General features: G+C 37.4%; 1 protein-coding gene across 1 annotated transcript in view; it reads right to left on the reverse strand.

Annotated features, from left to right (window-relative positions):
- Positions 1 to 6: 6 nt before the first annotated feature.
- CMTM4 (CKLF like MARVEL transmembrane domain containing 4) overlaps positions 7 to 24,366 on the reverse strand; it is a 37,709-nt gene continuing 13,349 nt past the window's right edge. The window contains exons 3-5 of the mRNA XM_009635927.2: positions 22,857 to 23,033; positions 10,050 to 10,148; positions 7 to 9,110 (exon numbers count right to left, since the gene is read on the reverse strand). Of these exons, the coding sequence (XP_009634222.1) occupies positions 8,937 to 9,110; positions 10,050 to 10,148; positions 22,857 to 23,033 (450 nt within the window). The 3' untranslated portion in view covers positions 7 to 8,936. The remainder of the gene's footprint in view (positions 9,111 to 10,049; positions 10,149 to 22,856; positions 23,034 to 24,366) is intronic.

Below are 24,366 nucleotides of genomic sequence, written 5' to 3' on the forward strand. Positions count from 1 at the left end.
ACATGATCAGAGGAGTACCATGAAAATCCATAGAGCTCAAATCTTCAAATATCAGAAAGAAAAAAAGACAGAAAGACAACTAAATAAAAAAAATTTACAAAAAGTACTGTGCCCATATATGAAAGACTGGAGAAGCAAAATGACATTTAAAACTGATAAATACACCATTTAAATTATGCTATTACAGTATGGATTTTAAAAACAAGACTGCTTTCGGTATTGCAAGACATTACAATTCTTCAGCTTGCGGTTTTTGTTTAGCATAAAAAACAACAGAAAAGAAGCACACAAAGTATTGAAAAATCATTACTGGTGTAAAAACAAGTTGGAGGTTATGTTTTCTTGTAGAGTCACCTTGCCTTTGAAACTGGTCAAGCATTAACAGCACAACTTTCACATACAGAGCTGGAAGATGCTACACTTGCACAGGTAAGTTACAGCTGTCGATACCGAGGGGACAGTGATCACAGCTGGTAGGTACCGCTATGGAAAGCATCTATTTTATCAGCTGGCCTGGTGTGCAGTTTGAGAACTTAAAGAACACTTACCACAATAATGTGAAATTGCTTCAAGACTGTAAATTGTCTCTATATGAGCATTTGCTAACTTGCGATATTCTTCAAATCCTAGATCAGGATTTGGTGATAAATGGGTACCTGATCTACAGTCCCCTAAGTCAATGGGGAATTTTGCCTGAGCGAGGACAACAGCGTCAGGTTCTGCATTCACACATAGAGTATTGTAAGATTTTCCTTGGCAAAATATTATTGTTTCTTACTTCAAAAGCAAAATACCAAGGGCATTACACAGCAGACTTGTGCTCGTATGATAAAAGGAAAATTGCATCCCCTTTGCTCAGTCCAAGATGGAATTCTAACCCACTATTTCAACTAACACTTCTGAACTGTTCCCAATTACAAATCCATCAGTATAGGACCTACATCCTCGAGGGATAAAGTCTTTCAGTCAGGCCTGGATGCTCCCTCCTCAGACACCATAAATCATAAGTTATGAGCTAGAATCAGAATGTTTAGGTTATGCCCGCTATGTTTCTCTAGAGGACCCAGAATCGGCACTGACGATACAGATATCCCACACTGAGCATCTTTTCACCCAAGTCTCAAGGAAAGAAATTTGGAGTACCTTCTAGCTCACATCAGCAATCTGCTTCATCTCCATCTTTCAGGTAGCGGCTGAAGGCACAGCAGAGCCAAAGCAACACAATCTTTTGATTTGCCATGATATCAGATTTACTATTTAGTGCCCAAAGGGAAAGCAATGACTACAGTAGCCATAAAACTGCTATTAGTGGAAACACAGCAAAATGAAGCCAGAGATGCATTAGTGACTCACATTACAAAAATAGCGTTTACTGGTTTAATAAATTTACATCTCTATTTCTGTGAATGACAAGTGTTTATACCACACACGGAAGGCACACTAGGTGAAGCAGTTTTTCGGTATTTGTTTACAATTCTGTGAAAAGACATACAAAGTGTCAACTTTCAAATCAAAACTGAGCATTATAATGAGAAATAAATACATACTATACTATTTTATTGTGGGTTCCTGAACCCTTACAAACTTCAACATATACAAATAGTTTCAAAATGACACTAACACAGAAGAGAGTAAGTCTAGACAGATATAATGATTAGCTAAGTCATTTGTTATATTACGTCATAAATGTTGTGTCTTAAGTATAGAAATCATTTAAAAATGCAATAAATTGGCCACAATATATAAATCAAAATATTTTCTTACTCCAGAACTGTGATGTATGAGTTAAAGCTGGATGAACTGTAGTGCTAAGATACACTCTCCCTCCACAATATCCAACAAGTAGAAACCGGTAAACATTCAAGATTAAAGTATAAACAGTAGAAAAATGAAGGTAGCAATTGTCGTAATAAAGGGTGCTAGCCAGAACCACTTTAACCTGTAGACATCAGGATAAATGTAACATTACTAAAAATATTTAGACAATAATACTTTTGGGATTAAAAGGTTACCAAAAGTGATAAATCAGCCTAGTTAAGAGAGGGTATTTTCTTTCAAACACATGAAGGTTTTAATTAAATATGTCTATTGAGACATTTGTCCAAAGCAAAACAAATACAATACCCTGAAGTTTCCCATATTCTAGACAATAGTCCGTGACAGTCAGAAGAGGCAGATGGTTATATTTCATTCTGTTACTCACATCCAGATGTTACTAAAATAGCTGTAGGGACCAGCCCCAATCAAATACTAAGAAAAAACCCAGATACTCTGTTAATATGATCTGGCTATTGCTTTTTGAAATGCTCCTATGTCCTCACTCTGAATTCATGAAGATAATTTCCACATCCTTCCGTATACGTTAACTGGCTTTTTAAAATTTTACCCATTAAGTCCCTGGTATACAGATAAAACCTTCATAGTAAACACAAAGCTCTATGTTATAAATATGTCAATCAAGGTAACTATGTATATTGTATATAAAATTATATATCTTCTGTTTGCCAAGTATAATTTAAAAAGGAATATCTGTGGCTAGTAATAAAAAAATATTTATTAACCCATAGAGATTAAAAGGCAATTTCACTAACTCATCCATCCAGCACATTTGAAAGAGTTGCTGGGATTCCAGATAGGTAACTTTATCTAATCACATTTTCATGATAAATAGACAACTTTCATTTCTGGGCATATATAAGAACACTTTTGAAAGCTGCATATCCCAAAAGAAAATTAGATTGTGTTGTATACTCTAAATTAAAGGCTATCATAAATCACAGTGTAAGCAGATTTTCTAAAGATTATTTTAGAATACAAATGGTTAAATTATAGACAGATTTTAAGAAGAGCAAGGAAAAATAAGACCAAAACAACAAAGGAACCCTTTCAGGTTGGACAGCACCGCTCTGACTCTGTCAAACAGATCTATCCAGGTGGCCGAGTGGCTAACAGGGAAAACAATATACCAGGAAAAACTCTATAAAGCGTCATTCAGAGATTTCCTGAGTATTTGTGTAAATTCATTTTTAACCAACTCCCTCTGTTAAAATAAAGAGAGGAATATAGCATAATTTCTACAAACTATTTTCAAACATTCTGTTGGGTTTTGTACCTATTTCAGTTTAATTTTAAAATTATTACTTTTGTTGCCATACACACCTCTATTTGCACAGCCTTTTTGAGCTTTGCTGGCCCTCCAAACAATCCATTATTTTGTGCTACAAACAACAAGAACTAAGTACCCAATTTCAGAAATGCTACGTGACTGCCTTCCTCATTTCAGTGGGACTGAGCAGAAATTAGTCTGAAACTATCCTTTCTTCTAGATACATAGAACCCTTCTGATGCAAACATCTACGTCCTGCAGGTCACTGTGAACCAGCTACTGCACTTCAGCTGAGGAGAAGTTACTTGGTAATCACACCAATTTGTCACCTCAGGTTTTAAGATGCACCATTAACAACGCTGGTGTAGAATCTCTCCACCAGCATTACACAGCCAGCATGGCTCCAGAGTTAGGAACAGAGAAACGCTTCTACACCTACTTCTACTATGGATTCAAGGGGTCTCTCTCTCCTTCGCTATGAAGCACAGAAGCAATCTTTTCTTCTGTGGTTGGGGATTATTAATGTTCACATGTAATTTCGAAAGCACTGGATTATTAGGAATCAAGTTTGGGTTTCTCTCTCCTTCTCACTCTTTATCACATCTCAAATTCATTATCAGATCATGCCTACATTTTTATTTATCCTAAATACCTGGTGAAGATGTTTGGCTCCAGAGCTTTCAGCCTAAACCTGTTGTTTATGCTCTGATTTTCATGTACAAAGCTGTTCAGTATCTCATCTCAGTAGGAGACAGGATATTATTTTCTACACTATTTGAATTGCTATTAAGTTTTTGGTTTGGCTTTTTGGGGGTATTTTTGGTGTGGAGTTGTTTTTTTCCATTATGCCCTAAAAACATATTCTTAGATACGTTAAGTTGTTGATTTGGTTTTGGGTTCTCTCCCCCCATAAAAAAAGAGGAGAACAAGTAGGAATGTTTACAAAGTTGTCCTGAGACAAGAAAATAACAGATACAGAACACGGACTAAGGAAGGGGGGGGAAGGGGGGGAGGCGGGGAATGTTGCATTAATAAATATTAGATAAGCATTTGCTGCGCCTGCACATCCCCAAAATAGCACAAAGGTGACAAATATCAAATTTGTTTAGGGACCTTAAAGTTCATTGAAAACTAGTGGTTAGTTCAGTCGTAACAGTCCACATGCAGCTTGCAGCAGATCGATTCTCCTGCTGTGTTCCACAGCACTTTTAAGAACCAGTAAGTCTGCTGTGTTAGGAATGGGCAATCATCACGTGGCATAAAATAACTCATAGGGGAAGAAAAAGTAAAATAAGATTATCTGAAGGAAGACTGGAAACTTTCCCCACTTTTTCCCTCTTCTTTCTAGTATCAATGAAATACAAAGAGATAAACCAATTGTAGATTGTACCACGAGATGCACAGTGAAAAGCATGTGACAAGCCTATGAAGAAGCACCCCACATTACTGATTTTATTTAAATTCACATGTAGGAGACATCTTATAAGCAAGAGATGAGAAGCTGCTTCCAAGGCACAGCTCTTTGCTGATGCCATGCTTCTGGATACAAAGCCCATGATGAATAGCACAGACTGAAACATAGGCATAAAATCTCTACAGTCAGTACCTTGTCTCTCAAAAAAGGCAGAGGTAGATGAATCTCTCATCCTCTCAACCTCTAAGCACGTGGCTCCTACCAGAAAGCTTACACAGAAACACATGCAGCATACCAGCTAGCTTCCAAAGTCCTAGGGGAAAGAACAGTATTTCCCCAGCACATCCAGCCCAAACACCATAAGCTATCATAAAAGGGAAGAGTGCCATACTTAAGCAAAAGGACATTGGACGCAGCATCCTTATCTTCCTTCTATTGAAGCGGTCACTATACAGGTCAATGAAGAAGGCTTAACAAAAATTAGATATTAAAACGTGAGATAGATGAGGCATGGATATATGACGTGAAAGGAACAAGCAGAGAGTAACAAGGAATCAACTTTACTAAGAAGCGATGAAACTGTCAAATTGGTTCTTAATTATGGTTTTAGAAACTTCTTTTGTAGGCATTTTGCACATCATTACAGGAATGTATGATAAACTTGAAGGCTGACAAAACTGAGCATACATAGCATTAAAAGGGAAACACATATTCTTACAAGACTATACAGCAGTTACTATGCTGTTGCTCCATCACATCTTATGCTTTAACTAGTTTTTTGATGTCTGTGCATACGTTTCAAAGTTTACCATCATTTCTACATGCAGAAATACATGGAGATTGCATATCTGAGAGCTTAGTTTGACAAAAAGAGGACTGATCAGAACCATTACGGTTTCAAGCATCCCAGTCCTACAAGGTTTAAGTGTCTAGCTTTAATTTAGTTTTATTTACAGTGGGTTTTGTGTCCCTTTACGGAGCTAAACAGTACTCTGAAGGACTAAAAGAAGTTATTCCTATATGCTCAGCAATTACAAGCAAGACTAACTGGCTGGGGAAAGCAATTTAATATCACATTTCTGAGCAAGTTTCAAAAAAAAATTAAACTTTCTAACCTGTTTTCTTCCTTCAGAGCTTTTTTATGATGATTGCAGTTTGGATAACAGTCTTAAAATATTACCACCTCTTCAATACACGGTGTAAAATTAAGTCAGGGGGATCATGTGATGTTAATGTTTCAAATTTAGTTGTCTCTCAGAGCTACTTCATTTCCCTTTTACATAATCCCAATAGTAAATAATGTCTCCGTAAAAGTAATAAATGCTTAACTTAGATTTTTAGAAAGTATATACTGTACAATACTAAAATCATCTTTGGTCCCCATAATAAGGAAATTACAAATTTACATTTGTTTTTCTGTTTTACAAAGTGTATCAGATAGTATTTTTTAAATTAATATTCTCTTTGAATTCTACCCTGAAAGCTGTGGTAAGCTCAAGTCATGATGTAAGTAATAAATAATGGCATACGGTTCTCAGCTCAAGAAAACTTACTTCACATGTAAAAGCACTCAAGGTCATTCAGGTATACTATACTACATGATTAAGTGTTATAATGTATTAGAAGTATAACGGTATCATTCGGCATTTGTCATTCCAGCTAAAAGATAACAAAAATCTTTTCATGATCTCACTCCAGAAAAAGCTCGGTGAAGTTACTGTGTTTCTAGGTAAGGAAAGGTGTAAGGATCTAAAAGATACCAAATTCATAAACTTAAGGATGCACAAGATGTCCCACACCTCTGAAAAGCCCGAATCAGCACAGGGAGTACAGGAGAGGAACAGGGAGTTCTCTTACATACGCACCGTTTTAGTCTTTGTCATTAACCAGCAAAGAGGATACATTCCTAACGAAAAGCCTTTGCTATACATTGCCTTCCATTTCTTGATTTCAGATGAGGGTTCCGCTTTAAAAGCATGGAACTTCTGGAGGACAATATTCTGTATTTGAGTAGGGGGTTTTGGTGTTCTGGTGTGGTTTTGCAGGGTTTTGTTTGTGGTTGTTTTTTTTTTAAACAATCTTTACACAAAAATGCCAGTTTACCATTCCAGTCTAGACATGCTTGTGCTACTTTTAAAAAAGTTCTTTTAATAATTGACAATCTCTACAAACACTCCTTGCAAACTTTGCCAACACTACGCAGAGGGCTGAAAAACAGCAGGGTGTAACAACTGTATTGGCAACAGTAACTTCGTTATTTCATACCACACTGAACATGGAACTGTCATTTACTTTTCATGAAATGCACAGTGATCCTGGTGAGGCACCACCTCAACAAAATGTCTATGTTCTAAACCCAATAACAGAGGTTGGCTTATATGGTTCAGTCTTTTTTAAAATTGGTGTTCCCTTTGGCATTAACTTTCAATGAAGCACAATAAGATGTTACTATAGTAACTAGTAAACTCATTAAGAAAATGCAAGTTTTCTTTAGCCTCAGTAGTAACTCTGAATTTTAATCTGCATCTTAGCCACTAACGTGAAATGCACTCTAGACGTCAGTAAATTGAAAATGAAAAGACATCAGTTTTGTCACCGTTTTTTCACACATCAAAATAATTCTCTGTTGCTTGATTGAAATATTGCAGCGTTAGGTTCACACCTGTCACTCTCCCAGTTCCCTCCAGTATTAAAAAAGCCCAAGCACTTCTATGAATCTTCCGTTAGGCATAACCTGGCTTTCATATTTAAAAGTGACCTATTGCAATGTATTGCCGTTTGTTATTAAGACTCCAGTTAACTGCATTCATCTGCTTAAGAGTACAGCTACATAAGAACACAAAGCAAAAAGTGTTCAAGTCAAGCGTGAGACGAATTCAGGCACACGTGGCATACAGTTCCACTAACATCAAAGATTTCATTGGCTTACATCAGAAAGGAATTCAGCTCTAGAGATCCTCTCCCCTACACATTTTCTTCACGTAACATGAAGGCATGCATATGACAAACACTGGATTACATAAATAAAAACACCAATCAAAAAAGCAGAAGAGTATCAAGGGACATCTTCCTAATAACATTATTATACTGTCTGCTGATTACTGCAGAATTCAAGTTTCAAGTAGAGAAAATATCCTTCTCTTCACTCGAAGTACATTAAAATAAGAAAACTTCAGTTAGGTAAAACTATTTCTAAACAAATCAATACAGCCAATCCTCCAATTATCTAAACTCATTTTCCAAAGAAATATTAGGGAAAAAATTTGCAGAAACATCCAAAAAAAAAAAAAAAATTTTTACCTACTACCAACAGTTTTAAGTTTAGAAGTAACAAAAACCTCCAAAAAGGAAAGTATTTGTCTTACATGAATCACAATATTGCAACCTTAGGAACACTTCATAATTTTTTCCTAGTTCTTGCTTACCCAAGGCATCTCAGAAACGCTGAACCTTAAAAAAACAAAACAAAAAACCCACCAGGAAACAGAAAAAAAGCCATGACTGGAATGCAAGTCTATTGAAGTCTATTGGATGACAACCCCTTCTTTCTCTACTGTGCCCCTCAACCCCCTTTTCTCCACTCTGCCTCCCAAGCATTTTTCTTTTCCCATTTTGGAATGAAAAACAGAATGTATTTCAACATTACCAGAAAACAACATATTTGTACTTGATGCATTATGGTAACCATTGAGTAAACACGCTAATTTTGCACAAGTTCAGATCTGCATGCATGAATGGAATATGGCAATTTCAGAGTAACCCGTAAGGTAACTACCTCAACACTATATCCATCAACCAAAAGGTGTGAAATGGTTGTCCATTTCAGATATATAAGTGCACCAACAGTGACACTGCAGGAGATCTTGCAGATGAGAACTGAGCTGCACTGCCAAGGCTGCATGAGGATGGATACAGAGAGTTCGTTGGACACGATACATGGCTAAAGTTATTGCTATTTGCCCCTCAATTCCTTTTCACATGTATTAAATTTACTTTTGGTAGATTTCTTATATTAACCAAGCAATGTAGTGCTGGTCTTAGTGTTTACAATAGATGAAGAAACAGTGGTAGAACTGTATATTCAGAGCTTGCACTTGGGAGAGGGAAGGAAAGTACTGTGCAGTCAATTCAAAACAGTAACATACTGCAAAACATACATATATTATATAAGATATATAATATATGCATATATATGTGGGCATCTTAAACTGATCTTGCTTTTGAATGACCAACATTTACTGCCTTCATGACAACAGCTTTGACTCAATGCATCTCTGCACATATGCAGGGCTGGGCATTCTTTGCCACCATCCGATCTTCCTTTTCTTCCTTAAATAAAGAAAAAACCCTTTATTCCATGAGGGAGTTAAGCACTTCTTCTTTTCCCTTTGCAGTCCCATTCTTTGAATGTCGCTCTCATGCATCCAGACGCTGAATCTCAGGGCGATGATCTACTTCTCTGGATTCTGTCCGAGCACGTATGTAATCACTGGTCTGCCGACTACTTTGTTGTCTGCTGTTCATTCGCCACTTTTTAATAGCTAAATATGTGTTCACAGCATACACTGCCATTGCCAAGAAACCAAATATCTACAAGAAGTAGAAAGAGTTGTCAAAGACAATTTTTGAAAACAAGAACAATAGTAGTTTCACAACAAATTCCTCAGCAATTTAGTTTTCTACTTTATTTGCACTGACAAATCATCATGGCCTGTAAAATTGATGTTTTTCTTCTTCAATGACTAGAGAATTTGCAAAAGCGACTAAGATCAGTGATCCCAGAAAACAAAGTTCTCTGTCTACAAACATGACAATTAAATCGTGCAATGCCAACTTCAATGGAAGAACCTCTTGTAAAGAAGAATACAGCTCTTCATCCAACAGTTCATTCCTCAGGGTGCACATAATAGTGAATGAATGACAAGAGAACAGATGACCAGTCCAGACCATCAGCCTGGAGAAGAAGCTAGTGCACTTCTTCCTACATACTTCTGCAGAACTGTTGTGTGAGTATCAATGTCCAGGTTTGGGGCGGGGGAAGAAAAAATAAGGTTTCCAAATCAAGCACAAAATTAATTTGCTTGACCTTACTGTTCTAGATTTTAAATCTTCAAGTACTACTGTACTCACTCCACAGAAAAAAAACGATCTGTAGCGAGCAAGAAGAATTCAGCAAATTACGTATAAGCAGCTCCAATTTCTTGTAAGTTTTTGACTCTCTCTTTTCTCTAGGCTTGCAATATAGAGCATTATCATCTAAGCTAGCTATAGAGAAAGAAGCAAGGCAAGTTGAACTGTTAAAGTGTTCTCTGCAAGTAATTTTTCTGTTTGTTCTTGCCTCAAGTCTTAAAATAAACAAGTCAAAGGATGTCAATACTTCTAAATCAGAATTAGTGCATAGCCAATTGTAAAATTAGAAGTAAACTGCAGTGGCAAAGGCAACAGGAATATTCAATGAACATGAGGGAAAAGTTATTCTTAGTTTTAATAGAAGAAGAGAGTCATATATAAAGAAGTTCAAATTCTTACCACAGCAGCAATTTCTGCTCCAGTTTTATGGTTTAAAGCAGCAAGTACTACAGAGGCAATGAAAAAGAAGAAAGTGCTGAGTCCAGTGTTGACCAGATCCTAAAAAAATAAATTCATTAGCATTACTAAACAATGATTCTTTGCTTGCTTTTATTAGAAGTGATGGAAAAGAAGGTTAGAACAAGAACTACAGCAATACTTTCCCACTTTCTATGCAGTTTTATCACTTATACAAAAGAAGGCAAAGATTATTACACAGGAAACACAGCATGTGCGCACATTAGACTGTGAACTAAAGTCAAATAGCATGTACATATAAAGCACCAGTGCAGATTCTGGATGCGTTACCTCAGTTTCTACTGGGTTTATTAGACCAGTACTGTCAGCACAATGAGTAATGCTGTTCTACCTCAGCTCCAGCTCTTCATCTTCACATCACAACAGTGCTCCATGCACTGCCCAGGTAAATCATGAATTTTACTACAAATTCTTTGAGGCCTTTATTGTAGAAAACTGCATGTCCTATGCTATTTCTATAACGGCTGCCCGCATTGTCAGAATACACAGATTTTCACATACTTGTGGCATAAAATTGATGTTTCAAGCAGACATATACACAGCAACACCCTAGGGGCACCTACGTTCAGGGAAAATTCTTGCTTTGCTCCAAGCACAGAAAAATGACAGGCAACATGCAATTCAGTTATACATACGCTGCATATGTCACTTACTGTTCAGATGATTATGCTGCCATGCCTTACAAAAAGCAGGGTCATTAACATATCATTGGAACATAAGTAAGAATTCTGAACGGCAGCTATCAGCACAAGAGTAATTACATCAATACAAGACTATCTGATCAGAGTAGAGGAAAAAAAATGCAAGAGTTGGGACTTTAACAGAATAAAGTGCTAGATCTGTTAGGGACTAGCTGTTCAGCACGCTACTCTGGGCATCTTTTACAATTTTTTAAAACATTTGATATGTATGTACAGTGCACTATATGTACACTACAGAGATGTAGGAAATAACAACCTATCACGAAAACTGAATGAATAGGTGAAGTCAGGGATCAAGGAGGGGCATGGAGGAATCGGGGAATGGCAGTTCAGCACAAATATCCTGAAGGAGCATGAAATCAGTGAGAGGTGAATACTATCATAGCCAAAAGGGATGGAAAGAAAACCTGTATACAAGTCTGCTGTGCAATGTACAGTTTTGAGTTAAAGAAAAATAAAACCCAACAAAAACACACTGAACGTGCCAACTCCTACCACTAAAAAAAAAAATACCATCACTGCTCTTTAATTAGAATTCAAGGGCAAATTTGTTCTACTTGTCTCTCTTCTTTCACATGCAAGTCAGGCTCACTTCCTGCTCCTCCTCTTACTACAAGTATAATCTTACTTTATTTTTTTTTCCCCAAAGTGCATCTTGTAAAGTACTGTAAAGAAGTTAGGCTTAGAAAACTGAAGACATAAATCTAAACATATTCCCTGGCTATGAATCCCATGACTACATTCCAGCTATGTAGCACAAAGACTTTGAAAAGACCACTGTCACCCAGCCACCCCCAAAACATCTGTTTTTCTAGCCATGATTTGAGAATGCTTCAGAAAGCAATTGTAAAAACTGAAAGTTTCTGGCACTGTGTTATTCAAAGGGAAAACTATTTTGAGGGTAGTGACTCAGCGACAGCTGGTTATCAAAATTAAACATACCTGGCGATAAACCATATGATGTATCACTGTGGCCCGATCCTCATCTAAAAGGGAGACTTTCCCAAGAGATGTGAGAGGCTTCCATTGCTCATTGCTATTTACACCCATGTGTTCAGATTTCATAAGCCCAGTAAGACCCAAACTGTCTTACCAAATAGTGAGGAAACAAAAGCAAATTGTGGGTCTGAGAAACTCCTACCATCTTTTCACCTGCTGGTGTATAATTAGAGAGATACTTTATATCTCTGTTCAAGCTTACTGAGATAGATGTTATCTGGTACTACAGCATCAAACAACATTGGAATTTTATTAAATAATTATTGCAAAATCATGTAATTTCTTGCCTTACAGAGATAAACTTAAGAAACAGAGATATTAAAAAATAAATGGCATTTCACAATTTCTCCAAGTACCTTCCTCTCCAGCTCTGAGTTTAGCAGCATTAACTGTGCTTCCGCTGCCGCCAACAAGAGCTGTAGTTCTCATCTGCACAAACCCTTTATCACTACAGGGGAAGTCTCACTATATATGACAACAGGTACAAGACTCAACAGTATTCAACATTTTCATCAGGTCTCTAGAGTCAACACATGCATGTCACCAAGAATGGTGAAACTAAATACTGAGGGCAGCTATGCTCTTCAGTGTTTTGGTTTTTTTTTAACTTAGTTCAGGCCAAGTTGTATGCTTTGCTACCAGAGTACATTTGCCACCTACGGGAATGACCTACAGAATATAAGTAGTAACTCAGTAGAACTTAAGTAATTACCGTAGGTAAGCATCTCAACACGTGATGCTATGACAAAAAAAAGGGAGAAAAAGCACTTATACATTCCTTTGGAGATATGGACACGATAGGTGTAAGGTGGTAATCTTACCTTTGCAAGGGACACTGGAATGCTGCATCCTGTTCCGGTATCCACATTTTTAAAAGTATGTTGAAAAATTGGACAGGGTACAGAGAAGAGCCACAGAAGTTATTTGAAAGGAGGAGAAAATTTCTCACAGTGTGAATCAAAGAACCTAAACTGCTTTGAATATTAAAAAGATTGAGCTGTGTACATGAAGACTCCAGTGTTCAAATAATAAAAAAACCTAGCTGTTTTAAAAGTTTAGCACAGAAAAGCATGACAAAATTAATAGTATTACAAAGTTAAGAGCTGCAAAGTTAAGACAAAAGTCATATTCAAAATAAAGTAAGTTTTAATTGTAAGGGAGCTAACCATCAGAACAACCAAAGCTTTTCATTTCTTATAATCCAGATTATGTTTTTTCAGACACACATTTTGTACTATTTAGTACCATGCTTAAGGACTAAGTGGATGACACATAATACTCTATGATTTATGGGGTCAGATGTGCTTATTAATAAATCCTACTGACCTCTGACTTTTTGAATCTGTCAGCTTGATCATCTTTGCCAAAGGAGAATAGTATAAGCAAGCTAGCTAGACCTATCCACAACATGACAGACTTTATCATCTATCTCCATGCTACAAATTGACTTGAAGGCTTCTCGTAAGAAGTTTGAGATACTGCAGAATATGAAATACTGCTGAAATTAGACTGCTGGTGCCTTTCTCATGATTTTTCCAGGAAGCCAAAGATACAAGTGCATTAGAAACTTTGTCGTCATCACTGGCATTTTATTTTATTGTACTCTTTACAAAGAATATAAAATTTCTCCTTGCAAAGAACCCAGTAATTCAAGTCTAAAGACTTGATTCCATCTTGAGGCTCCAATTAATTTTGTTTCTGCAATTCCATTTTCCCCATTTAGGTCAAAACCTTTTAATGCAATTAATAATTGATTCACAGTCACACAATAAGGATGGTTTCTTAAAAAGCTAAAACTAACACAATTTTCATATCCACAGATCAGACTGTTTGGAGCTCAAGAAGCAATGACACTTATCAATACCACTGTCATATAATGACATCACAGATGCAAATACTGGTGGAGGTTTCTAATCCAAAATTTGGTACTTACTACTTAGAGCAGAAAGGTAAGAAAAGAAAAAATACAACCGTTTTGGAAGAGGTGAGAGTAGAAACCAAAGAGAATGAACTACAACAAGAATTCAAGAGTAAAGGACACTCCCTAAAATAATGTAGCTTTTTTCCACGTAAGAGAAAATGAATAATCGTGACAATAAAAAGAAGAAACTAATTGAAAAAAGATGAGCCATTTCAAATCTGGCCATGATGTAGCTGAAGTTCTTGCTATTATATTTATAGACAAAGTAAAAACCACATCACACAGATAGAAGAATTTCTGCTGAAATTACAGCAACCTCATGAGACAGTATGCTGTGCCATAAAATACTGTACAAAACTGCCATCCATAACAGAGAATAAAATCTATGAGCTGAATCAAATCCACTCTAGACTGCTGCTGCTCCCTTTCTCCTTTCCAAAATAATTTAAAAATTAAAGACTGACTTCTGGTCACTTGTGAGTTACTCACAAGTCATTCTGTTCAGTCACCAATGGCCCTATTAGTCCAAAGGAGAGTATCCAAGGACATATATTTGCTCCTGCCATCACCAGCTATCTGACCCACTCAGAAGGAGCATAAGGCAGAGGAGGCATCTTGCAGATGAAGATGGGTTTATGCTAAGACAGTATTTTATAATAAAATAGATAGAGTGAGGCTTTTCTTCTGCTGATTCTGCTGTAAAGGTGGGCAACTCTAGAAAAGAAAAGTGGACAGCATCCTACAGTCCTTTGTTTTTAAGGGTCTGGGCAGGTATGGCTCCTGGATTAATGAGGATGGAGAAGCTGAACTGGCGCTATGAATGAGAGGTCTGTTAACAAACCTGAAAAATCCCATTAAGTAACTCCTGAAAGCTGCAAGGGACATCAGCTTCGAAAGCTTCTGTTTAGTCCTCCAGTTTGGTACATTACCAGGAGTTGGCTCTGATGCCACCTGATGAGGTATCAGTAATATCCACGTGCCTTTATCCATCGCTCTCTATGACTTCACGCATGCAAACTATTAAGAGACATTGAGTCAAATACACACTCTGCCTTTTTATCCTGTAATTCGTGAAGAGATTGCACAAATGATGAGATACTATTTAAGAAGGGGGACAGTGCCATATTGCAATTGTAATTTGTATAAACAAAGATATGACATTTAAACTGGTGGTTGCTTTTGCCGTTTGCTTTCTGAAATCCAAGAGTGTACGTTTAGATGGAGTTTAAAGTAGCAAAATGAATGCAATCAGGGAAAGAAGGCTGCACATTTCAACAGCTTAACTTTGTCACAAAAGGTGACAGAAGTTAGCAACCTGCTGCTGTCCAGGTTTATTTTCCACAAGAGAGAGAGCTCAAAGTAACGTTTTCTTTTAGCTCTGTTTGGGTTTTGGTGGTTTGTTTTTCAGTTGGCAGGGGAAGGGAGGGGAAGTGTGGTTATTGATTTTTTTTTTTTCCCCCAGTGCCCCTAATTTTTCTTCCAACCAGTACTTTACTTGCAAAGTTTGGGAACCTTTTCCCTTGTTTCCAAACAAAGCTATCAAGTTTACAAACATACCAGTCAGTCCTCTAAACCAAGCACCTCTAGTCAAACTCCCACGATTTTACTCTATATTCATATTATTAAACATTGTATGAGCATTTTGTGCCCCAATTAAAAATGAAAACACAGTTTCTCAACTAAAAGTAAGTCCTAGGTAGAAAGAACAGAATTAACTGTATGACCATTAATTCCCATCTCTTTTTTCTCATTTATTTAGGCTTGCATAGTTACAGGAGCCTTTATTCAAACACTAGATTCTGCTACATGAAGATTTACATAAGCATCGCTGCCCCCCAATAAAATAGCTTGTGACCAACGATTTCAGAAATATGTTAGTGAGGCAGAGGGCTGGGTTCACACCGTGCAGAGGTATCTTAGTGCCCATCTCACAACATGGGGCCATGCTGCCTGCAGGGCTGAAGTCCCCCACAGGTCCCACCGCACACGCAACAGCCCTCAAAGGTCTCCAGCATTTATCTGCAGGTGCTCTGTTCAGGCACTTTGATCTCATCCCAGGTGCCCGACCTTGCTGGAAATCCGTTATTTCCAGCATCTCTAGCAGAGCATGCAAGAAACCCTGAATTAACACAAGTGACTTTCAAAAACCTTAGTTGGCTCTCCGAAAGGTCATGGACAAGCTATGATTTTGAGGAAATGGAAGAAGTGGCCTCAAAACCAAGATTCATATGATTTTATTCTTATTTCTAAGTATTTTTGAGTTAGAATACAAGCTCTGTTAGATGTAGTAACTCTGCTGTAAATGACAACACACTCCTGAATGCATGCTTCTACAATCCCCGTTTCATTTTGGTTTCTTGAAGATCACCTGCCTTCTTCCCTCTCAGCTCTTTTTTAGCTGCTCCTCACTGCTTTCCCTGCATGTTTTTCCAATAAGCAGTCCTGCACACAGGCAGGACCAGCTGTCATTGTCACAAAGCGACAGACCTTACTACCAATAACTACCAAACCATGTAAATATTTCTTGTATTTAAAACTTGTATTTGTATTTCTTACAGGAAAATGCATCATTGCTTATACCAGGTTGCACCAAATGAGAACGAGTGTCCACAAGGAGCACTAACCTGGAGGAGATTCATTTTGACATTTTTTTTCATTTATAAAATATTCAGTATTATCCTTAATAGGTATTGCTATTTTGACAGCAGTAAACGAAAAATCCCATTAAGTAACTCCTGAAAGCTGCAAGGGACATCAGCTTCGAAAGCTTCTGTTTAGTCCTCCGGTTTGGTACATTACCAGGAGTTGGCTCTGATGCCACCTGATGAGGTATCAGTAATATCCACGTGCCTTTATCCATCGCTCTCTATGACTTCACGCATGCAAACTATTAAGAGACATTGAGTCAAATACACACTCTGCCTTTTTATCCTGTAATTCGTGAAGAGATTGCACAAATGATGAGATACTATTTAAGAAGGGGGACAGTGCCATATTGCAATTGTAATTTGTATAAACAAAGATATGACATTTAAACTGGTGGTTGCTTTTGCCGTTTGCTTTCTGAAATCCAAGAGTGTACGTTTAGATGGAGTTTAAAGTAGCAAAATGAATGCAATCAGGGAAAGAAGGCTGCACATTTCAACAGCTTAACTTTGTCACAAAAGGTGACAGAAGTTAGCAACCTGCTGCTGTCCAGGTTTATTTTCCACAAGAGAGAGAGCTCAAAGTAACGTTTTCTTTTAGCTCTGTTTGGGTTTTGGTGGTTTGTTTTTCAGTTGGCAGGGGAAGGGAGGGGAAGTGTGGTTATTGATTTTTTTTTTTTCCCCCAGTGCCCCTAATTTTTCTTCCAACCAGTACTTTACTTGCAAAGTTTGGGAACCTTTTCCCTTGTTTCTAAACAAAGCTATCAAGTTTACAAACATACCAGTCAGTCCTCTAAACCAAGCACCTCTAGTCAAACTCCCACGATTTTACTCTATATTCATATTATTAAACATTGTATGAGCATTTTGTGCCCCAATTAAAAATGAAAACACAGTTTCTCAACTAAAAGTAAGTCCTAGGTAGAAAGAACAGAATTAACTGTATGACCATTAATTCCCATCTCTTTTTTCTCATTTATTTAGGCTTGCATAGTTACAGGAGCCTTTATTCAAACACTAGATTCTGCTACATGAAAATTTACATAAGCATCGCTGCCCCCCAATAAAATAGCTTGTGACCAACGATTTCAGAAATATGTTAGTGAGGCAGAGGGCTGGGTTCACACCGTGCAGAGGTATCTTAGTGCCCATCTCACAACATGGGGCCATGCTGCCTGCAGGGCTGAAGTCCCCCACAGGTCCCACCGCACACGCAACAGCCCTCAAAGGTCTCCAGCATTTATCTGCAGGTGCTCTGTTCAGGCACTTTGATCTCATCCCAGGTGCCCAACCTTGCTGGAAATCCGTTATTTCCAGCATCTCTAGCAGAGCATGCAAGAAACCCTGAATTAACACAAGTGACTTTCAAAAACCTTAGTTGGCTCTCCGAAAGGTCATGGACAAGCTATGATTTTGAGGAAATGGAAGAAGTGGCCTCAAAACCAAGATTCATATGATTTTATTCTTATTTCTAAGTATTTTTGAGTTAGAATACAAGCTCTGTTAGATGTGGTAACTCCGCTGTAAATGACAACACACTCCTGAATGCATGCTTCTACAATCCCCGTTTCATTTTGGTTTCTTGAAGATCACCTGCCTTCTTCCCTCTCAGCTCTTTTTTAGCTGCTCCTCACTGCTTTCCCTGCATGTTTTTCCAATAAGCAGTCCTGCACACAGGCAGGACCAGCTGTCATTGTCACAAAGCGACAGACCTTACTACCAATAACTACCAAACCACGTAAATATTTCTTGTATTTAAAACTTGTATTTGTATTTCTTACAGGAAAATGCATCATTGCTTATACCAGGTTGCACCAAATGAGAACGAGTGTCCACAAGGAGCACTAACCTGGAGGAGATTCATTTTGACATTTTTTTTCATTTATAAAATATTCAGTATTATCCTTAATAGGTATTGCTATTTTGACAGCAGTAAACATAGAAGTGAAGGATGACTTATTTAATTTCTTATTCAACAGCTAAGAAAGCCAAAGAAAACCAAGATGTTTTTTCAAAACAAAAGGGGAAAAATATAAATTTTAAAAAAAATAAAATTCCAGATTGCCCTGTGAAGGCCTTTGAACTCAAGCTTTGCAATTACACTCTTCAGAGCCCCGGTTGGCATAAGACAGTTTGTCTTTCTGGCACCACATCAAGTTTTCCACCAACTACTTCAGTGTCAGTTGCTTGCACATAAGGTTTCATCACTGCAACAACTGAAAGAACCCCAACCCTGCAAAGATGATGAAATAAGTTTTCAGGCAGCACAAGAAAACACTGATCTGTGTCTTCAAGGAGACACGCACCTGACAACTCCTGTTTCCTCCCTGTAGCAGTGCTTTCCTGGGACTGAGTCCAGGCTAATAAGCCCGATAGAGCTCTAATTAGTTTGTGCTGTGCTGTGCCTCATCTTTGAGGCTGCTGTAGGCTGAAAAACACTGCATTCAGAACCACACACACACAAAATACACTACCAGAACTGCACTGGATGTTTAAAAAAATTTTTTTAAAAAAATCCATGGTGAAAATCTATTGGATGATTTTTTTTCTACACACATACATAAATAGTCATTTTACTGGCTGATTATGCAACGATTTGTGGCTGTAATTTCTGATTTCTCTCATCATGCAAACTTTCATCCAAGAGACACTGTCAAAGACCAGTATTCTCAGCTATTTGCCATCACTTCTCCTGCTCCCCAAGTCATCTCAGTTCTCAGCCCTGAAAAAAAACGTACTGCAGCATTATGGTGGGTCCACTCTGCAGTGGCAGTAATTGTCAGAAAGCCTGACAAACCACATGTAAAGTCAAAAGAACAAAGATACTACAAAGGCTTCTGTTAACTTTCCTACCCCATCCCTACTTCTAGAAGGGTGTATCATCCACACAGGTTGGCTGCAAGTTCTTAAGCTCTTTCTGTAGAACACATGAGATTCAAATAATGAATTTAAAAAAAAAGGGGGGGGGGGCGTCTAATTTAGCCAAACACTAAATTATAGCAAACATTCAGTTATTAGTTAACTCTGAAAACAAACATGTCAAAGCAGCAGCTCATCAGTTAAGCAGGGATCTGCTGTGGTGTGCTCTTCATTCCCCTATGCCACTTGCAAGTCTCCTTGCGTAATAGGCTCCCTTTGAGCCGTGAAACATAAAGGAAATGGAAATTTCCACTGACAGGTTCCCCAGCTTTTGCATTTTGCATAATATTGATAGTGCTGCACAACACAGGCAAGTGACTGTTCTTTCATCTTACTGTAACAGACCTGCGTCTTTCCAACACACCCAAGCAAGATTCTTTTCTGACCTCACCTTCTCAGTGTTTCTTTCATGTTTACCTCAGGAAAATGTGAAAATGGTTGGCAAGTCTCTAATTAGGCTCAAAATAAAGTTTTTCCCAAATGGCTAAAAATATGTATTAAAAAAAAATATAGCAGATTTGCATATCTGTTAGATGTCAGTATATACTGATCCACATTTTCATTCCAACCAGGGACAGTGGACACCAGACAATATCCATATGTTATAAAGTAGTCTAATTTTTGTGAAGTACTAAAGGAAACAATCCTGTGTTGGACAATAGCAGTTGATGGCTTGGTACTTTCTAATATGTGGGATCATTCGAAAGCAAATGGTTTCAAATAGTTCTAGGAAGTTTGCTCAAGTGCTGTGTTTAAAGAAAGTCTTCTTCCTAAATTTAAGACTACTAAATTCTTTCAAGCACTGTAACAGTCTCCTCCTCACACAACTTCTAAAAGCAAAGTTTGAGATTTTTCACGAGGGAAGTAATCATTATAAAGTCATACGTATTTTTTTAAAGCATGTATATTAATGAATTTATACATAGGCAGGAGTGACTTCCTCCTAAAGCATTTAGGAGCGTGAAAGTCTGTTCAGAAAGCAATTCCTGTGATAACTGTGTCATACACAAAGGCTGCAAAATTATCCAAATAACCATCAAAACACAGGAAAGAAATAAATATTGAGGCAAATAACGTATGAATATACAACTAAATTGTAAATAGTTAAATGCCAAAATAAGCTAAAAAAGCATTTCAGCCACAACTCTACATTCTTAAATTTCCTACTAACTTTGCCAAAGTAACCTCCCATAGGTGTTTTATCAGCAGCCTTCGATCTCCCACTCTGCACATGCAACAGCAGACTGCAGCCATATGAATAATGCAGATACTCCCACACTCTCGTCAGAGTAACGGTCCTATCAGAATAATGACTGTTAAAATCAGTAAGCAGTACCAGGAAGAAGGATGCTTTCATCATTTAATGGAAGTCAGAAGCTTCCAATTCTCTTCTCAGTTCTGTTAGAGATCTTTGGTATAATGATGGAAGAAGCATTTCACCTTCAGTACATAACTAAAAGAATGAAACTTGCAAGATCAGGACAATTCTACCTCTGTTGATCTGGCAATGTGAGCTAAAGCAAAAGCATTTGCAGTATATTCCATTTGCCCTTCAAGTTGAACTCAACCACATAATGTTGCTGCATGCTGTTTAGGTAGGGAATTTGGACTGTGACCATTGCCCTAAAAACCAAAATACTTAACTTTAAAAAAAAACAACCCACAACACACACAATAAAACAAAAAAAAAACCCCACCACACACCACATCACAACTGGTTGGATTTTTAAGCCCTCTTTTCTCTAAAGGTCTCTAACAGAGTGCTATGCAGAGACAAGTAAGGCTGCACTCAATGCAGCAATTCTTGTCACTCAACTCCCGTAAGAAGTCAGAGTGGCTGAAAGGACCTCCCAGTTACACAGTGATATCTACTGCATTATTTGGGGGAAAAGGCAGAGCACTGCATTTAGGCTTCTGTACTCATGTTTGTTCAAGATATCGTCAAAGTGTTCTGGTAGATAGAAGTGTGCCATGGGGCTCAACAACAGAACAAAACGTACAGACGTACAGAACCAAGGGTATGCAAAGTCATTAAACTGACTCCTCCAGAGATACAACTGCAGTTCTGTCATGGACACCATGCATACCACTCTGTGCTCTCTTCATAAAAAGTCTTGGTCAAAGTTACTTTGAAATTCACTGTGAAACCACTCACATCACACCAGCAAAAACACCATGTATTTTATGTGACACTGATGCACTTACATACTTGTTATCATGCTCTTGTACATCCTACTAGCATGTACAGAACTGTGTGGTATAAAAAGATGGTCTTCAATTGCTGTTATCAGCTGTCAGGCAGTTGTGATGCTCATAAAACAACCAGACTGGCAACAGAAACAGAGACTATCTTCTCTCTGCAGCTGCTGCTTTTCAACTTGCCACAAAGATCAGTAGTGACAATATTGGCAGAATGGAGACAAAAGGAGCAAAGGCAAGACAATCCAGTAACATTCCAGTGGTTCCACTGGTTTGTTTTGCAAGCTATCTGGATCTCCCCCACCTACAGTTACCAGTGGTCAGTTCTCAGTACATCTAATCTATCAACCAGGTATTCTTAGGAAGAGTTCCTCAACAGATCATACATCCCCAGTGTACAAAGAATCATCTAATTCCACATTCCAGTCTCATTTTAGACAAGTCATTTAGGCTTATAAACAATTACTGCAAATGTGCCAATTGCAACATTAATAAATGACATTAAAAACAAACAGAAAAAAACCCCGCACAGAAGCTTAGAAACCTCCAGGACTGGTCTCCAACAGTACTTACAAAGTTACTGTTATAAAATAAAACAGAACATAGGCACATATGTATCTGTACTGTCCAAGGGGCTGATGTAAATATTGTCCTTGAAGCTGACAGATCTTTTGCTAGAGTGACTAACATATTGATTTTGTGACTTGTGTTTATGCAACCCAATCTGAAAGTTTAACTCATAATGCAGGATGGAAATGGAGACTTGTACAAAAGGAATGTGCACTGCCAGCAGTTCTCTTCCTAAAACTCCTTGTATTTGAGAACACATTAAGCACTGCCAGTCAATGTTTGATAGTTATGTGTGTAAGCAATTCAAAACACCTGATTTTCACAGAAAGCACATAATTTTTTACATTACTACCCGATGATTGTATTAATCTGTGTAAGAAAACATATGTAGTGTGGCTGTCCTAATATAAAAAACAGCTTAAGAAAGAACAACGGGCTACTGTAAATACAGCATCTGTCAAAGTTAAATAACTACAGGCTGCATTTTTATCCACTTCATCTACAAAAAGTAGTTGCTGGCATTAGCAGGAAATTTTTCCTTCCAAGGAGAATCTAACAGAAGACAATTTCAGTTCTATTTAATGTAGTTTAATCTTGCTACATTTCAAAGCTCATTCTGCTGTTAGTATTCAAAATAGAAGTAAAATGTATACTTTACTCAGCATAAAGAACACTCACACACAATCTTAAACAACAGTAGAAAGTAAAGTTCAACAACCAAATAAAAACAGATTTGCAGCTATTTTTAACAGAGCGAGGATTTGTATGAACTTACAGTAAGATTCCAGTTGATCTGCGGTATTCTTGTGTGAAGATTTAGACTGAACATAAGCAACAGAACTCCAGTAACCACCAATGCACTACAGCTCACAAACTCGAAGAAATAAAGGCCTTCACAAGGGGAGCATTCCATGATGGTCTCTATGCAGATGAAAGCAATCAGTGCCAAAACCTAGGAAGAAAAACAAGTGGAAAAAATATAAATAGATTTCCACATTTTGAAAATAGCCACAAGTATTCCTGAAATTTCCATTGGGAACACGATCAGTTTACACTCAGGAATGTGTGATTTTAGTTTGTAACAGGGCACTGTCTAAAGAGCAAAAACAAAAGCAAATTAATGCAAGACTTTCTGGATATCTTCTGTTCAACAAAGTATATTTTAGCAAAATTACAAGGAGTCTAACATCAAAATGACTGAGACACCCAGGAAGGCATGAAACCCCTTCACGCCATTGGCTTAGTATGCAAACAGCACCTCAAACATTTTCCTTCATTTTTCATCCATGATATGCTATTCCAAAACTTGAAGATGGAATGCATTTGTCTATTGGGCCAACCTCAAGTTCAAGTATATAGTATTAATACAGTGTGATTGCGAAAGACATTTCAATAAAGCTATTATTTAAAATTCACTACCAACTTGAGGTCTAAATCAACTCAAAATAGATTCAGGATCTCTTGCCAGCCTCCATAAATGCCTGCCCTTTTCATGGTTTTTATCATCAGTATACTATATTTCAGACAAAAGCATATTTTATCATTCCCTTACTAATAAGACAATAAAACAAGCAGCTAATAGATGAAAAAGAAACTCCTGGTGCTGCAAACACATACATCTAACTGTGATAACGGTTAGTCACACTGAATTCAGATGGTATCTTGGCAGAGTTAACAGAAATGCAGAATTTTGCAAGATGAGAGTTTAATTTACTATTTAGGATAAAACAGTGAAAGTCACTATACTTAAATCTGCCCAATGAACAAAATTAATATATAAAAAAACATACACCAATATTAGCTACCACTTACACCTACACAGAGTATACAACTTACATATGTAAGTCTAACATTTAAAGAGGAATCTGTTTGAAACTAACTAGTAAAAGAAAACCGGTTGCATGGATGCTTTTGGTTTTTTAATTTTCCATGGTGAGCAAGGAAGGCCTTAAGAGTGTTTTGCTTTGGTTTTCAAGACAACACCCCCCTCCCTTACATTTTTCAGAAAGAATTCACTTTTTTGCTCTGCCACAAAATTCTAATCAGACCATAATAAGTCACTTCAATTTGAGGATGAACAACTCTGGGGGATAGCCTCCTCAGAGCTAAGTATTCTGTAATTCGAAGGTTTTGCACAAACAAAACATAAGTTTAAAACACTGACAGAAGCCACAGTACAAAACAGTTTCTGCTAAATTCTTATTTGCCAATTTCAATAACGTTTTGCAGATACACTTTCTTCCAGCACTTTTTATGCTTCATCAATTAATTTCTTTGCCTGTACA

Source organism: Egretta garzetta, unplaced genomic scaffold (assembly GCF_000687185.1).
Source record: "Egretta garzetta isolate BGI_Z169 unplaced genomic scaffold, ASM68718v1 scaffold23, whole genome shotgun sequence".
NCBI classification, from domain to species: Eukaryota; Metazoa; Chordata; class Aves; order Pelecaniformes; family Ardeidae; genus Egretta; species Egretta garzetta.